General features: G+C 46.3%; 1 protein-coding gene across 1 annotated transcript; it reads left to right on the top strand.

Annotated features, from left to right (window-relative positions):
• The first annotated feature begins 422 nt into the window (after positions 1–422).
• Positions 423–12,532, top strand: TSEN15 (tRNA splicing endonuclease subunit 15). Its single transcript, XM_082286943.1, has 4 exons — positions 423–617; positions 1,256–1,337; positions 2,654–2,789; positions 12,085–12,532. Exons 1-4 carry the CDS (start codon positions 453–455, stop codon positions 12,368–12,370), a joined length of 669 nt encoding a protein of 222 aa, XP_082143069.1. The 5' UTR covers positions 423–452; the 3' UTR covers positions 12,371–12,532.
• The last annotated feature ends 4,574 nt before the right edge of the window (positions 12,533–17,106 follow it).

The raw sequence follows: 17,106 nt of genomic DNA, 5'->3' as shown, positions 1-17,106 counted from the left end.
TTTGCATTGATGCTTTATTATAGAATGGCCAGTGTTTGAAATGTATCAGAAGAGACACTGAGACAGATGCAGCAGGTAAGCCAGACCTGGGACATTTGGCATTAGGTAAAGCATATTCTCATTAGAAGTCAGAGAGATTTCTAGTGAAACAGTCCAAAGTGCTTTTAATAGCAATACCTTGAATTCATGTCCCTAACATGCAATCTATAAAAGCTCTGGACACTGCAGATTGATAACGTATTCGTTGCTTTGGAGCCTTTAGAAGAAGGGACCGTGAAAGGAATACACATATATTTCATTTAAAGGGTTTAAAAGCCTTTGGCCATGGCTGGGGAGGGGGGGTAGGAACGGAGCGGAGGCGGAACGGTCGGGGCGGCGCGGCAGTTTCCGGGAAGCGCTGGGGTGCGCGGCGCCGCCCGGAGTGAAGCCGCGTTGCACACAGGCGGGAGAGCATGGAGCCGGCGGCCGGGCCGGGCCGGGGGAACATTTACCCGGCCCCGGGCGGTGAGCGGGGCACCGACCCGGGCCAGGGCTCCTCCGCGGCCGGGCGGGCCCCGGGGGCACAGGACAGCTGGTCGGGGGTGGCTGGCGGCAACTGGATCACGACTCACCCCACGGTAGGCCGGGCCAGGGGTCTCTTGGTCTCTCGGGGGTCCCGCTCTCCCGCCAGGACCCCGCAGGATTCCCCCCTCGCGGCTCTTGAGGTGCATGTGGGGTCCCCCCAGGAGGGTTCTGGGGGAAGATGCCAATATAATCTATTATATTGGGTGTATCGAGGGGGACTCCGGCCCGTGGGGTAGTTGGGGAATGCCACTGCTGGCAGGGATGGAGGTTATAAATCATGGAATCCCGGCTGGGAAATGTAAATGCTTTAAACTTCGACTCCATCTTAATTTTTACCACACCGAAAATATGGAGGTGTTTAATTTGGCCATCGTCTTATATTCATGTGCTGCAGCAAAAATAGGTAAAATTATTTACCCCAAAATAGGTAAAATTCCACAAAGCTAGAGCTGTTCCAGAAATAGTTGTGATTCCTCTTGTATTTGTTTGTTTTGCTTGCTTTTTTAAAGTGCTAAAATATGGGAAATGCGGAAAAAAGAGCTTTTGAGATACTGTCAGAAAACAAGTCCTGCTTTTTGATTGCCTTAAAGCTGGTGTGAGATTCCAGTGTCTCTGCTGGCTGTAGAGATGGTGTGTGCATTCTTAGTATAACCTGTGCTTTCCTTCACTGACGTTCCTCTTTGGGTCTCAGTTCACAGAAATGATGTCACTTGATGTATCTGACAGCACTCAAGTCTATGCTGCCTTTCTGGTGTACCTGGACCTCTTAGAAGGTAAATCAAGGAAGCAACTGTGTCCCAACAAATGTTTTTGCCCTTAGGACCTGTTAAATTAATTGCACTGAGACAGGACCTTTCCTACAAAGTCCTTGGTGCCCATTTTGAGACTTTTTGTGCTGAAAGTTTCTATCCTCTGCCTCCCTGGAGCCTGTGCAAAGATGAGGACCCATTTCATCCAGCAGTTCCAGGTGCAGGTGTTCCAGGGCAAAGGCAGTCAGCATGGAAAAAAGAGCAAAAGAGGAGTAGGGGAAGGAAAAGGAATGTAGGAAGGTGAAGTGACAAGTTCAGTGATTGAGCTTGTGATAATCTTCACTTGTAGATTAGTGTGAAGTTACTCACATAACAGTGTTTCACCAAAGTCACCATTTAGCAAATGGCTGCTGTGTGCTGGCCTGTTTTCTGGAAAGGGGGGTGATTCCTCTAGCAAAGAAGATAATTTTCAAGTGTGGTAGCAGTAATTCATAACCATTGTAGTAATATAATATAACAATATAGTAATTTATAACAAACCGTAGGTGGTGTGCTTAGGGCCATGGCTTGGTGGAGGACCTGGCAGTGTCAGGTCAGTGGTGGGACTCAATGATCTTAGAGGGCTTTTCCAGCCAAAACAATCCTGTGAAATCTAGTATAGTCTTGTGGTATCTGCTCACAGTGAGGCAGAGCTATGTGATATATAAACTTCTGCCTGGATTCTTCTAGGTTGGCCTTATTGAAAAGGGATGGTGAGTAGGCAGGCAGCCAGCCAGCGAAAAATATTTCAGGTTTGCTTGGAGCCTGGTGCTTCTCAAGGTCAGGGAAGGGAGGGATTTTACAGTCCAGAAATTACTGTATCTGTTGCTGTTACACCTCTGAAGAAAATTCCTTAATAGTCTTTAAAAGAAGATTTCTCTAGTTCTGTGGCAAAAAACTTCAGCAGGAGGTTAGAACTTTGTGTTATCATTAACCATGCTTTTAGCACCTGTTCTTCACAGTTCAGGGTGCTGATGAAGTCCACATTTGGGTTACAGTGCTACAGATGGCTAAAGCTGCATGGTTTTGTCTTCTTTTTGCCTTTCGAAGAGGAGCTTTGTCAGACAGATCCCTGCTTACCATCTATCAGTGCAGCTCTGGAGCAAGCAGTCTGGTCCTGCTCTGTGGGTTTCTTTAGCAGGATTGCTTCTCAGGAGGGGAATTTGGCAGATGAGTGGAGTTTTCCTGTGGGGAGGGAAAACAAAACCTTAGATGTTAACTTAAATACTGCATTTGTTATTTGACTGATTAAAACTTCTGTTTTGTGTTCTGCCCCTCTTATCCCCGACGAACGTTTCTAGGGAGGAACTGGCATGAGGTGCAGCCCGTGGGAGTGGCAGAGCTGCAGCTGGTGTGTTTGCATGCCCGTGCCAGGGAGCAGGAGGGGCTCCAGGTGATGGTGCCGGTGCCTGCACACATCCTGATCAGCCACGAGAGGTGAGGGTGTGCTCACTGCTTGTCTCGGGTTTCCACTGAAAGAAAATGGAGCACAGATACATTTTACAGGCTGGTGATGGCTTGGTCAAGAGGGAAAGGAGGAAATAGAGGAACATCGGAGGAAAGCAGAGTTATTTTGGGTGCTGCAGACATACAGGCAGCTTGGAACATTAAGGAAATCTCAACTTTGCATCAGTCTCTGTCTCTCCCTGTCTGGAAGTGGTTCTCGGGGGTCAGCTTCCCGCAGCAACCGATGCCCACTGATAAACACTTCCTGTTGTCTGGAGTTGTGTATGTGCTAGGAGAAAACAGTGGACGCCAAAGTATGTGTTTGAGAGACAAGGTTAGACACAGCTTATGTTTTGAACATTCTTTTGCTGATTTTGTAGTCTGGGAAATGTAGCAATGCTTCATTGCTGGACTTGAAAGGACCTAAGAGGAAAGAAATCTTCTCAGAGCTGCCTAAGAATCAGCTTTTTTTATTGTCAAATTTGTGGATAAGCCTTGTGTGGTTTGGTTTGCTTTTGCTTTGAAACTATAATTTGGCTACTTTGAACAGGAAACTCCTTTTACTTTAGATGTAGAGTCTCACATGCCTGTGATTTTCAACTTAATTTCCTCACACATACAAGAGCAATTCTTCAAGCAGAAGACAGCACAGCCATGAATTTGTTACATTACAGATATTTGCGGCCTAGAAAATTTCCACTACAGTAGTTTTACAGTCTATTTTAACTGGCCTCTAGAGCGGCCTCAGACACACAGTATGATTTACTCTCTGATAAAGACTGCCTTCTCTGACTGGTATTTGCCATGATGACTCTGAAGACCTGGACTATTTCAGCTGCATCATATGGTTGTACATTTTTCAGTTTCTTCTGTTCCCACTCCTGCTAGGAGCTGCCTCAGAGCTGACTTTACAAATCTTACTGGTTTTTGCTGCTTCCTCTTGCTCTGTGGGCAGCAGCCTGACACAGTGGTAGGTAGCTAGTTAATTGCACTTATTAGATGTGCGTGTGCACTTTACGAGTGATGTTTTTGCATTTTATTTTGGGTTTTAGAAGTGACAAATCAATGTCTTGCTGACAGACTTTTATCATCATTTTGCTGTTTGTTGGGTGAGGGGGAAGAAAATGATTTACTAGGTATTGATGTGGTTTAGTACTGTTTATGTGCTGAAAAAAGTATTATATTTGCAAGTGTTGGTCAACCACTCTTGTGGGCTTGGTGCTGCAGAGAAATGTGATGTGATCTCCACAGCAAGTGGGAGGGGGGTGTGGGTGTGTGTGTGTGAAAGGGACACGCTGCAACTCTCAGCTTTTAGGATTTTAGGTGGTAATAAGAAGGCAGCCAGTGAGGATGTGGGATCTTTGAGGAATTCCACCTACGTGCTGAGCTGTTGTGCTTGGTTAATTTAGTGTATTTCCACCTGGGCTGAAAACTTGGATTCCTGGCATTGGGTCAAGGCCAGGAGTATGTTCTGATTGACTTTTGATGACAGATATTCCACTGTATGCATGTCCTATCTTTTACTGTGTCATTGGAGCTTTTCATGGGGAGCCTCTGCACTTGTTTGTTCTGTGGTGATGCTGTTTGCTCTGCCTCTGGCACTGGAGTGTCTGGAATCCAGTACTGGAAGGATGGGTGGTGGAGAGGCAAAGAGTGAATGCATCACATTGATTAAAAGTACAGTTTGTGACTAGGGTTTGCTGCAGAGCAACTACATAGGGTGTGCTGTCACTAAAATGAGCTGAATCCCAGGCTGCAGTGCCAGGTCCGTCCATAAAAGCCTGTATGTGCTCAGTATCCATGGATGTTGTCAGGCTGGGAGGTTGTATTTGTGTACAACACTTGTATTTGTGGTATTGAACGTGCATCTGCATTTTGTTCAAAGCAGCACTTTGGGGTTTTGTGTTACTTGCTAAAAGCAGGGGAGGAGGTATGAGTACAAGTGAATGCAGCTCACTTAGTGTTGAAAATAAGCCCTTGGAGGGATTTGGGAAGGTGAAAATGTTCTGTCTCTATTTCTGGACCTGGAATTGTGCTAACTGCAAAAGAAGCCAGTAACACCAGCAGCACTTCCTTGTTTAACCAGTAAGGCCTGGGTGGGGTTTGGAAGTGACATCTTGAAATCAGACTTCCATCTTCATTCCACTCTGTGTTTTTCTTACTGGTGGAAGGAAGAAAGTGATTCACAGAAAGTAATGGATTTTAGTACTATGGATGTGCTAAAAAAGATCTCATATTTGCAAATACTAGTCAGTCACTCTTGTGGGCTTGGTCTTCCAGAGAAATATAGGGATGGTTCTCTTCTTCAAATCCACATCAGCCAAGCTTTGCCTTCCAGGTGTCTCATGAAGTTCCCTACTTGGCTGCCACTGAGAAGTGTGTCCTTAAAAGGCCACAGGAAAGTTGCTGTGGAAATTACCAGCAGGACACCTAGGCAAATGACAAATATGAGTGCCCTACAAAAAGTCTATTCAATGTTTTTTAGCCTATTACAAGATTTCATCAAGTCCAGTTTGAGCATGACAATTAACTGCTGAAGGCAAAAGCTGTTCTGCTTCCTAAGCTCACTGTCCGCTTCTGCAGAGCTGGGTGGAAGCTGCTCATCCAGCCCTGGCAGGGTAGGGCTGCACAGGAACCCACCGAACTACAGAATTATGGGCTCTGAAGCAAAGAGTAAATGATCTTACACAGTCTTGAGAAGTGGCTTTGTGCTCTGTGTGTTCTTCAGATGAAGATTGCTGAATCTTCTGTGAGCGAAGCCCTGGGGAGTACGATGCAATTTCTGTCTGTCTTGGCCTGCTCTGATTCTCACACAGCTGGCTGAGGCTTGGAGAGCCTCTGAATTCAGCAGGGACTCATGCTTGCAGGAGTTTGTAGATGCATTGGCTGGGATGTGTTTGCTGCTCACTACAACACCTTAGTGCACACCAAGTACCTCGTCGGTACATCCCAGAAATGTGGCTCCCCAGAGTGGAGGAAGCAGTCGAATCCTGGGAATGCTGCTTCAGAGCTGGCAGAAATGACTTGCATAAACCAAGCTCAGCAAGTTAGGAGAGCTCAGAGTGTTGACAGCTGGATTTTTTAGATAGCCTGGAAAGCCTTGATCCTTCAAGGACCAGGGAGTTAGGTCCCAGATCTAATAGAATTGGGCACTGTCTGTCCTAGACAAATAACCTTGTCTAAGCAAAATGTTTCAGAATAGATGTCAGATTAAATGACACGTCACTGCTCTGTTTGTATTTTGCATGCATGTGTTGGAAATGAGGGATGAAGTTGCCTGAGGTAATGGAGACCTGCGAAGTTTGGGAAAGGCTTATTCCGTTAAAATGCTAACTTACTTTACAAAAAAGCAATACGTGAATGTTTTGTTTTAAAGCTGATAAGTGTCCTGAGAAGGAAATCTGAGGACTGGAATTTACTGTCTTCAAAGTCTGTAGATGGTGAAATAAATCTTACTATAAACTGAAAAATCCTGTTATTTCAAAGCACTGGAAGTATGATGTGCGTCTTGCATCCTCTTCACAATTTTGTCAGTAACTCCCTTGCGATAGGCATAATTTACTCATTCAGTAAATTACACATTGAAAATGTAGTTAGTGGCTCCTAAATGCAAGCTCTTTATTAGTATTTTTCATTTAATTAATTTAATATTTTAAATGAGACTGATGCAGCTCCCACAGCAGACTTGGTTATGCAGTACTGTGACTGAACATCCAGTAGTAAGTGTGTCCTGTAGAACTTTGCTGAACTTTGATACCTCCCTTTTGCATGGTTTGTCTTGTTTTCTTCTTGAACTTCCATGGAAAAGGATATTTATGTTCCTCGGGGTTTCAATTCCTTCTCCTGACCAGTGTGGCACATGGTGTTTTATTTGCATTTATTTTTTCTTTCCATTACAAAAACTGAGTTTCTTCTAGCATTCCCTGTCCATGTGTTTTGGGAACAAGTCCCAAGGACTAGTGGTGTGCATTTACACATTCTCCCAGCTCCACATGCTCCTTCCCACATATTTCAAGGCACTGGGTTAATGCTGCTGCCTGCCCTGCAGCAGGGTCTGGAGCAGCATTCCTGATTGTGAACTGTGCTAAAGTTTGCACTGCTGGCTAAATCCAAGGAACTGTGCTCTCTGGGAGGTTCCTGTGCCATGGTGCTGACCCAGGCTGGGACAATGGCATGCTCCAGTACCCGGGGTAATGATCTCTGAAGTGGCACAGAGACCAACTTGTGTGCACTCTGCAGCCCTGCCTGGCGAGCAGGGGAGGGAGCTGTTTGGGCTGGCCAAGCCTGCAAGGAATTATTCATCCAAGTATAAAGGGCAGATTGAAAGCCTTTGGCTTTTATGGGATGGAAGGCAGTAGTTCCATTTCAGCTCAGTGGAGCTCTATGCAACCTCCATAAAACTGCTCTGAGCTTGCAGAGTGATGCTGCTTCTCATAGGCACTGCATGGGATGTGTCTCTGAAATGCTCTTTTGTTTATCACAGAACTTGCTGCTTGAATTCTTTCCTATATGATTCTGCCCTTTGTTGGTTTCTGCAGAGTCAATTGAAACCTCAGGGTCACCAGCTGTACACCTGGTTCTTTCTTCCAGAGAAAAGAGCAGTGTTATTTTCTTGGGAGCAGATATTGGTAAACACAGCACAGATTTCTGATGGGTGTTGAGGGCCTACTTAGTGCAAAATTAAGATGGGAGAAGGATGCAACATTCCCCTCTGCTCTCTCGGTGGATTTGTATGGATTTTCTTGTTTTGGGATTTATTTTATTTTAAAGATATTAATTGCCACAGTAATAGAGGACCAGGTCAATTCACTGCCATCATTAGGTTAGAATGCAGCAGTAAGGACAGATGCAGGATGACATTGCTAGTGCTGTTCCCTTAGCTGCAGTGCTCCTTGCACAATGTTAAGGAAGCTAAACCTGCTCCTATGACTAATTCTTTGGTAGAAAAAAGCAATCCATACTGACTCTAGTCTGTAGATAACTAGAAAGCCTTTTCTAAGCTGTTTTTCTAATGCAAAGTGTTTTAGAAATGCCAGCTCTTTGGATAACAGAGTGTTTGAGGTGAAGTCCTTTGCATCTCCTAGAGCATGAGGTGAATGTGAGTTTGCTTCCTGGGTGGAAAATGAGGGCTTTGTCCTGCTTGCATTTGGCCTGGTGGGAGCAGATCTGGGTTTGAGTGAACAGGCAGGCACCACCAGGTTTTAGAGCTGGGCTTTCAAATTACACTGGAACCTTTGCACTGCATGATCTCCAACAAAGGAGAATTCTTACAAAAATACTTAGTCTTATTCTACTTGTGTACGTTCTATAAAACTTTAGAGTGTTTCTTGTGGTGTCTGTATTCCCCTAACCAGTTATTTTTCTTTCACAATGCCTTTGTTCAAGAGGTACCTTTTTTGTGTGGGACGCCTAAAGCTTCTGTGCTGCCTGTTTTAACATTCCCTGGCTTTTCATCCTGTGGAGAGGGAGAGGATTGGAAGGAGTAGTTGCAGGGTATTTTAGCTTTGATTTCTCACTGTGCATGCAGCAGCACATTTGATTGTTCTGTGCACCCTCCTGGGGCTGTGGATTTTTTTTTTTTTTACCAGGCAGTCATTGGCATAAATCCCAAGTAGGTGGCATGGGTAGGGTTGTCTGCCTCCGATGTCCATTGCCAGGCTGAGCCTATGGGTGAACATGTGCTCAGGTGATGGAGTGTTTTGTCTGCTGTCCTTGAGGAGGTGACAAAGTGACACAGTGCATTCTTCCAGCACAGGCTTTACTTGAGACTGTAGTGAAAACGTGCTGAGCTTGTACTCAGACCCTGAAGAACAGCAGGAACTATTGCACAGCTGTACCTTTTCTCGTGTCAAGTCTCTCCATTCTGCTGAAAACTGGGTGTGTGTACAGTGGAGTGGGCATGCTGGAATTCCTGTGGAAAAGGAGGAACCAGAGAGAGCCAGTCCATGCCAAAGGCTTAACCCCACAGTTTCTGTGGGGCTCACACTGTTGGAGCACAGCTGGGGAACCAAGCCCAGAGTGGTCGTGGGCCCCTTGGTGTCAGCGTTCCATCAGTTATCAGTGGTTCCAGAGTGTGTCCTGACACACACCTGTGACCCAGGGGGAAAGGCTGCTCAGGGTGCGGGGGAATGAAAGTAGTCAAGGCTGTTGGCATCTGCCAGGCTACTGGATGCACTGAATTCCTCTGTTCCACTGATGTTTGACACTTTCAGAAACATTAAATCCACTTTTTTAAAAGCAAATTCATCTTTTATAGTTGTCATCCTCTGTATGGTGTAGCAGATTGTACTGGTCATTAAGGAGCTTATTGGTAGCCATTAACTGGGTACTTTGAATCAGATGGATCTGTTGGGGGGGTGTTACCACATGGACTTCATTTCCATCATTGACTTGAGCTGTTGTGTGGGATGGGCAGGCTTAAGGGCTGTTTCCCTTGAAATAAAGGCTTCTTGCCTTGTTTACGATGTCAAACATGCATTCTTTGAATTTGAGAAGGCCAACAACACTTCATGCTTTCTTTATTTTTCTATAGACAGCGTTAGAGGCATTAAAAGGATTACAAAAGCTATATGTTTCCTGCAGTATTTCTTCCTGCTCATGGCAGGCAGCAAGTGCAGTGAAATCAGAGGTTCTGAGGCTCCTTTGCAATGTCTGCTGGTGCAGAGGGATATTGTGAGCAGGCTGGACACAGAGGCTGCTGGGGATGCCTTCAGGGGAGGAGGGCAAGGGATTGGCATCTGACACAGACTTCCTGAATTCCAAAGCTTATCCTTCTAAAAGATAGCCTCTCACCACTTTGCAGATGTGCTGCAGTGCACTGTGGCTCCTGTGGTATGCATGAATGAGAGCCCTTGTCTTGGGGCTGCCTGTGTGGAGGGAAGGGGGAAGAGGAAAAGGGTGCATTTGCAGTTGTCATTCTTCATCTGTGGACAACAGAGTTAGCAGATCATCCTGATGCAATGGTATGTCTTTGTGCTCCTTACATAAATCCTGGAACTCTTGTCTCCTGAAAAGGAAGAAGAAATGCGAAGAAATGTCATTAATCTGTTGTCAGGACCTGGCTGCTTTTGGGGTCATGGGGCATCTTTGAAGTCCTAGTTGCTAAATGGGGGGAAATAAAGTTTCAGGTGTCTGTGCTTGGCAGTATAAGAAGAAAACAAGAGTACCAGAAATGCAGATCTAAGGCCTCAGTGTTCCATCCCTGCTCCTAATAGACTATGAGGAAAACCAGAAAATAGGAAGGAGCTTCTGCCCTGGCTGGCAGGTGAATCCAGGCCTCTGCCTGACTCTAGTCCCAGATACAGCAATGTCCACACTCAACACAAGTTTGGTTTCTTTGGCTCCCAAAATATCTCTTCTGGGTAGCTGTGCCCTTTAATTTGGCACTTTATCATTGATTCTATATTGCATTCCCAGGAGAAAGAGAGATTAATGTCCACTGCTTCATGGATTGTTCTTTCCTCGGGGGTCTCTGCCAGCAGTCTGGCCTCACCAATTAGAGCTTTCTCCAGACACTTGGCTGCTGAGGGTGGTGAGGCCCTGGCACAGGCTGCCCAGAGAAGCTGTGGCTATCCCTGGAAATGTCCAAGGCCAGCTTGGACAGGGCTTGGAGCAACCTGAGATACTGGAAATATCCCTGCCCATGGATGGAACTGGATGAGCTTTAAGGTCCCCTCCAACACTGATCATTTCATGATTCTGCATGTGATAATTGGATTCTTGTTCTCTGCGTGTGTCAGGAAGGACATCTGTAGTCTTTTCCCAAGCTCTTGTTCCCTGCCAGGGCTTTGGCAGGACACTGTGGTGCTGGGGGTACCCCTGCAGAGGGGCTGGAAGTGACAGGAGCTGGAGGTGCCAAGCACAGAGTAAGTTACCTGCAGACAGAGCCTATTGAGATGGTGATGAGCACAGGAGTAGGTGTCCCATTGCCTGAAGGAGTCTCTTGCAATGTTTCTCCTCTGCCAGTGGCCAGCACAGTCTCTCTCACCTTATTTGTTGTGTTGTTAGGAAATGTGCTGATGTGGAAGGGCTAGGATGGGGCTTTTCCCAGCCGTGGTGTCTCTGTTGCATGAAGTGACTGCTGTGTTGCCTTGCTGTGTGTCTGGGCCAGTGGTGCAGGCAGGAGGAAAGGCCCTCCTGAATTTACCAGGCTAGATTATGCACGGCTCAGAACACAGATGGATCCTTAAGAAGGTCATGGGCTTAACAGCGAGGCTTTCCAGGATGCTGCTCATTCTCTGCTGCATTCCATTTGGCTTTTATTAGAGGATCAAAGGGGTTCTGAGGGAAGATGATGATTGAAGTCTGAAAGCTGCTGCCTTTAGAGAGAGCCCTGTTTTCAGCTGCAGTGCCTGGCCTCAGAGCTGCCTGTGCTCTGCTGGGTGAGCATCTTCATGAGGGTGCATGAAGCCAGGACTGGTTTATCCTGGTGCACAGCTGAACTCCCCCTGGAATGTAACCTGTCCCAGCAATCTCAGAGGAGCCCTCTTGCACCTGACCTGTGGGGGAAGGAGGAAGCTCCCTATGGTAATGTTCTGTGGGAAGTGTTACTGTTCTGTCCCTGGGCACCACACTCCTTCAGGACTTGCTCCCCAGTCGGACCAGGAATCCAGGGACTCCAGGGATCAGTGTTGTCCTGAGCTCTGAACAGAAAGTAACTGGCATGTTACTCTTAAAATAAGCTAAACAGGAAAAATTGCATAACTTTGTCTTGAGCTTTTAAGGAAGACGTTATTTGTGCTGACTGTCCTGAAGAAGAACATTAGTTTTGTGGCTTCTAGTCTAGACAGGGAGGTAGAGAAACCTGGCTTGAGCTCCTGGGCCTTCCACAGTCTGGCAGAGACCTGTGGCACAGGGACTGGAAGACTTACCTCTAAATAGAACAAGTCTTAATTATTCAGTTCGCCAATTGAACACCGGGTGTTATTTAATTAGATGTCTTATTTAAGTCTACGGAAAACAGGGCCAGTAGAGATTGCCGTGCTAAGATTGTGGTGGATGAGGGATGGCTGAGGCACATGCACACGAGTACACATAAGCAAAGCTTAGAAGCATGTGTTGGGCCATTTCCAGCAGAGATGTGTATAACTGATTCTGTTATTTTCTTTTGTTGCTTGATTACATGACTTTGGATTTTTATCAGAACAGATATTATGCTCACTTTAGTGAAGACAAGTTTGCAGAGTGAAAACAGGCTGAATAAAAATAGGAATGATGCCATTCTACCTTTGTGCCATTGTAGGTGGTTGTGGACTCCTTTCTAAGTGATTTTTTTTTCCTCTCCTAGGTTAAGGGAAATACTGAAGAAAGCCTCTCTCCCTCCAGAGGATCCCAACACCCTGCTGTCAGTTACCTTGGCCGTAGTTGAGACAGACTCCACAATAGTCTACTATAAAATGACTGATGGCTTTGTAATGCCAGATCCTCCTGATGATGCTGAAGATGTAGATAATAAACAGTGGAGGAAGAAAAGAAAGAAACTTTTCAAATTATTAGGACAGAGAAAAAAAACCCATTTCTTAGACACCTGTGCTCAAACCCAAACAAATGCAGGAACTGATGCATGTGAATAAGTGGTGTGCTAAAGTCTGTCTTGGCATATCAAGGATGTGTTCAGGGGGAACAGAGGCTTGTGCAGCTGCTCTGTGTTGAAATGGCATTTGAGGTATGAAGTAGGTCATACTTTGAGACAGATCAGTCCTGACTAATAAATACGCTTGGGAAGTGTTTGCAAAGCCTGTGTTTTCTCTCTATCTGGTCAGGTGCATAACAGAATAAACACATCCTTACCCCTACTGTAAATATTGGTTAGAGGTAAGTCTGAAGGGCTTCTGGCAGAACTGAAGGGTTCTGTGGTTTCCAGAGTGTCTTTGTCTTAGCCCTGTCAGAAGCACTCATGCTGCCCCCCAGGTTACATTTCTGAATGTTGCTTTCTTTCCTCTGCTTTTGGAGAAAAGGCTTTTCCACAGAAATACAATATTTTATTTTTTTCCCTGCAGAGGAAAAATGATTATAGCAGCACCAGAGGCAACTAAAACACCAAAGTATGTCACCACCTATGCTGTAAGTGCTCACTAGTTATCTGCTTCAGGCACCAGCTAGGTTTCTAAAGCTGTTGTCATTCCTAGGATTTCTTTTATTATGTCTTTGGGCATAGCTTCTGCATATTGAAAGTGATTGCCCAGGAAGTGCTTCAGCTTAGAGTTAAGAGGAAAAAACCTGACTTGTAGTTTCTTCTGCAGGAATTTTCCATGCCTTTTGCATGGAGATTTTCTCCATGTTAGAGTTCCTTGGTAGTCAAATAACATCCCAGAGCAGCTTCTTGAGCACAGGATTGTCCGTGTGACAGCTGTGTGGCCAAGGATCACACGTTCAGAAGGTGAAGCACAAGAGCTCTTTTTTTGCATGGGTAGAAGAATGGGAGAGAATCCAAGAAACCAAGCTGGAAATGAAAGACCATTTAAGCTTCGCTATCCCTGGGACTAGAGTGGGTGTTTCTATGACTCTGGAGCTTGATGCTAGTTTGGCCAAATGTGCTGGGAGGCAGAATGATCCCACAGGGAGTCTCACCCACCCTTAGAGGTGTGTCACTGTCACCCGGAGCTCTGCAGGACACCTTTGTTCCATACAGCCAGGGGAGACTCGGCATCTGTGGGCTTCAGTTATGGAGAAAGAGTTTTTCTTTGCCCTTCTCAGCATTGCTCCCTTCGTGGAGGAAACCATCATTTTACTTTGGTCCGATGCTGTCCTGCCTTGAAGGGGTCCCTGTCTGCTGACTCCTGCCATGCTGCGTGTGACTTTGACGTTGATATTTCATGGGATCCATGGCTTATTCCAGAAGGCAAGTGTTACACCTGGCTAGGCTGCCTACCACCACGTAAATTGTCCTTGTAACAAGCTGGGAAGTACTTTAGCCCCTCCGGAAAAGAGCTGGTGGTTTGTGTGAAGGAGGCTGTAACAGATGCAGCATGTGGCAGATTTGTTATTTAAGTGACACATGCTTAACCCCAAAAGCAAATTCCTTTGCATTTGCTTTAGTTTCTGGGAAATACTGCCAGTTTGCCCTTTGCTGCATGACCGATGCATGGCTTTACCCTTCATTTTATCATTTCTGTGCACAGAAAGAGGAGCATAACTTGAGCCTCCTTTTCTGTACACTGAAAACTGCTGACCCAGGCTTCACAAGTCAAGTTGGAGAAACTGTGTCCGAAGGCTTTGATTTCTGTTTCTTCTTGTGTCCCACTGAGAAATGATTATATGGGCCTTTTTCCAGCCTCCTTAGATTGTGGTGGTTCTTTATTTTGGAGGGGAAAAAACCACAGAAGAATAAAAAATATCACAGCACTCTTGGTCCCATAGGTATTACAGTGTAAACACAGGGATGTTAAATAAGCTTGGAGCCAGCTGTGCTGTTCCTTTACATTCCACTGAAGTATTTCTCTTTGCGTGAACAACACACAGACTGAAGCCTCTGGTCTTCCAGGCACTGAATAAAGATGGGAAGAGACTTCCCATAGAAGTATATCAGTTCAGAGCAGTAGCGCATTAACATTCCTGAATCCATAGCATCCTGGTGCTGTGCCCAAAGTGTTTCAAGTATAACTCTGCTTCAAGTGTTGGTGAGACATCCATGGAAGCGTGAGCCATGACACTGCTGCCAATCCAGCACTTACTTCAGCCCAGAAGATTTTGCAGGCTCCATACTGCTATCTTTTAGAGTTTTTTTAGGTTTTATTTGCCAAGCACAGCTTGATACATTTTACTGAATGGCCCTGACCAACAGAAGGTGTTTTAAAATCTGGAGAGTATCATTTTGCAGTAGATTATTGTTCCAAGCCTTTCCTCTCTGCAGAGGGATGTTTGCATTGATGCTTCCCCACCGAGTCAAGAATGATAGAAAAGCAAAGGGCTGTTCTGGCCTGGCTTTGACAGTGAGACTTGGTGCCTGCTTACGTAAAGGAGCCTTTGCTTATGCAAACTGTGTCTCGTTGAGGCACTGCTGGCACCATCACCCACTTCTTCTGGATGCAGCCTGTCTGCAGTGCACACAGAACATTTTATGTGAAGAAATGCTGGTGGAGAGGCAGAAGAGCCTTGTCAGGTCCATGAGGAGGAGCTGTGGTTGCCAGCTGTGGCCAAGAGAGCTCCCACAGTCCTCCCTGAGCCCACACTGAGCACAGGGGGCTGTTTGGGCAGCGGCTCCTCCTGTGGGAGTCTCCCAGGCCTCTGTGGCTGTGTGTGCTCCGTGGCAGCACAGGGATCTCTGGCTCAGCATCTGTCTCTGCTTCCTGGGCACGCCAGCAGAGGCCAGGTAAAGGGGTGTTGCTTCCACATCCTAAGCACAGTCCTACCCCCTACAAAGTGGCCCTCAGCATCTCTACAAAACACTTCTGCTTCTTAGAAATCACTGGAAGAAAGATGTGGGCTCTTTTAACCCATGCTTGAGCTATGCAGGGTTTTCCACAGGTTTTCCTGCTGGGACACAATAGTGAGATATCAGTAATATTGCTAAAGCTAAGCCATCTTAATCTTCCTCTTTTCTGTCAGCAAAAGTTTTTTTGTTTAATTTAAAGCATTTTTTTCCTAATAAAGAATCCATATGAATTTATTAATTGTCCTACTAGTATTGCAGATCTATAGGAATTAGATATTTAATAGCTTGTCCAAGTAGTTTTTAGGAATGTAAATGCTATCAACTAGCCTGCAAGCCCTGTTCTATGTAAATGGGCTACTTGTTAACCTCCTCTAGTCCTTCAGGGACGGGACCTGAGGGAAGGCTGGAGATCAAGGAAAAGGTTCTTCCCCCAGAGGATGCTGGGGCTCTGCCCAGGCTCTCCAGGGAATGGGCACGGCCCCGAGGCTGCCAGAGCTCCAGGAGCGTTTGGACACCGCTCCCAGGGATGCCCAGGGTGGGATTGTTAGGATGTCCTGAGGCAGGAGTTGGACTGGGTGATTGATCCCTGTGAATCCCTTCCCACTCAGGATATTTCATGCTTCTAAAAATAGCTGCAGCTGCACCTCATATTTCAGAGTATCCAGGGAGCTGATGGCTTTTCCATTTCATTCCCTCATTTCTCAGATACTCCCACTGAGACCCCGGATCCCCACCTGCAGCAGACCTGACTGAATTAATGATGCTCTGACTCCTGCTCAGCTCCATGCTGGATGTTGTGTTTGCAGCACCTGACAGACAGAATTCATTGCCTGATGCCTCATTAGTCATTCTTTGCACCCCTACCTGGCTACAAGTTTCTCCTCATGTATCTCAACTGGCCATCAAGCTCTCAATGCCAAACTAGAATGGCTCTGCTCATCTTTTTCATTGCTTTTTTTTCATTGCTCTTTCTCACTGCTCTAGTCATCTCAGCAAATTTCTTACTATTGTTCACTGCCCTCTTGACCCACATTTCATACCCTTAGTTCCCCTCAAATTTATCTTTCCATGCTATCTGGAAACTCCTCTTTCTTTCTAAGCTTCCCATCTTCTGGTGGGGTGCCCGGATGATCTGTGAAGAGCCATCTATGCCTTTCTCTGCTGTAATCCAGGTACTAACTGATCCTCTCAATTCCAATAGACCAATCCCATTTACCACTAATAATTTGGGTAAGTTCTGAAGCAAAGTTTTGTGAGCCCTGTGCCAATGTCCAGCCAGCATAGAATAATGGACTCACAGAATATCCTGAGTGGGAAGGGACCCACAAGGATCGTCAATCCCTCCCCTGGCTCTGCACAGACACCCCAACAATCCCACCCTGTGCATCCCTGGGAGCGGTGTCCAAATGCTCCTGGAGCTCTGGCAGCCCTGGGGTCGTGCCCATTCTCTGGAGAGCCTGGGCAGTGCCCAGCACCCTCTGGGAGAAGAACCTTTTTCCCTGATACCCATCCCAACCCCCCTGACACAGCTCCAGCCGTTCCGTGGGTCCTGTCCTTTGTCACAGGGAGCAGAGATCAAAACGCTCTTTCTCCTGGAGAGTGCTGCCTTCACGGGGCAGGGTGGCTGTCACCCCACTTTCCATAATCCCAAACTCTCCCATTAACATCCAGCGTCGATGTTCACTGGATAAATCCGCCGGCAGAGCTGGCTGGAGATGCCGCTTGTGTCTGCACCAGGGGGCGCTTCAAGACTGCCAATCCGGAGTCTTCCTCCTCTGGGAATGCTGGAGCTTTGCAGAACTCCCCTTACATGCCTCTCCTCCTTCTCCTAAACAAAAGGAGGGGAGAAACCCTGTCAGCAGAAACACCTGCGATGGCAATTCTTCCTGCCTGAAGGAAATGGTATTACTTAAACCTTCCTGGAGAGGGGCTTTG

The sequence above is a fragment of the Coloeus monedula genome (genome assembly GCF_965178545.1).
Source record: "Coloeus monedula genome assembly, chromosome: 9".
Lineage (NCBI taxonomy): Eukaryota > Metazoa > Chordata > Aves > Passeriformes > Corvidae > Coloeus > Coloeus monedula.
Note: the sequence above shows the minus strand (reverse complement) of the source record. Positions and strands in the feature narration are given on the sequence as shown.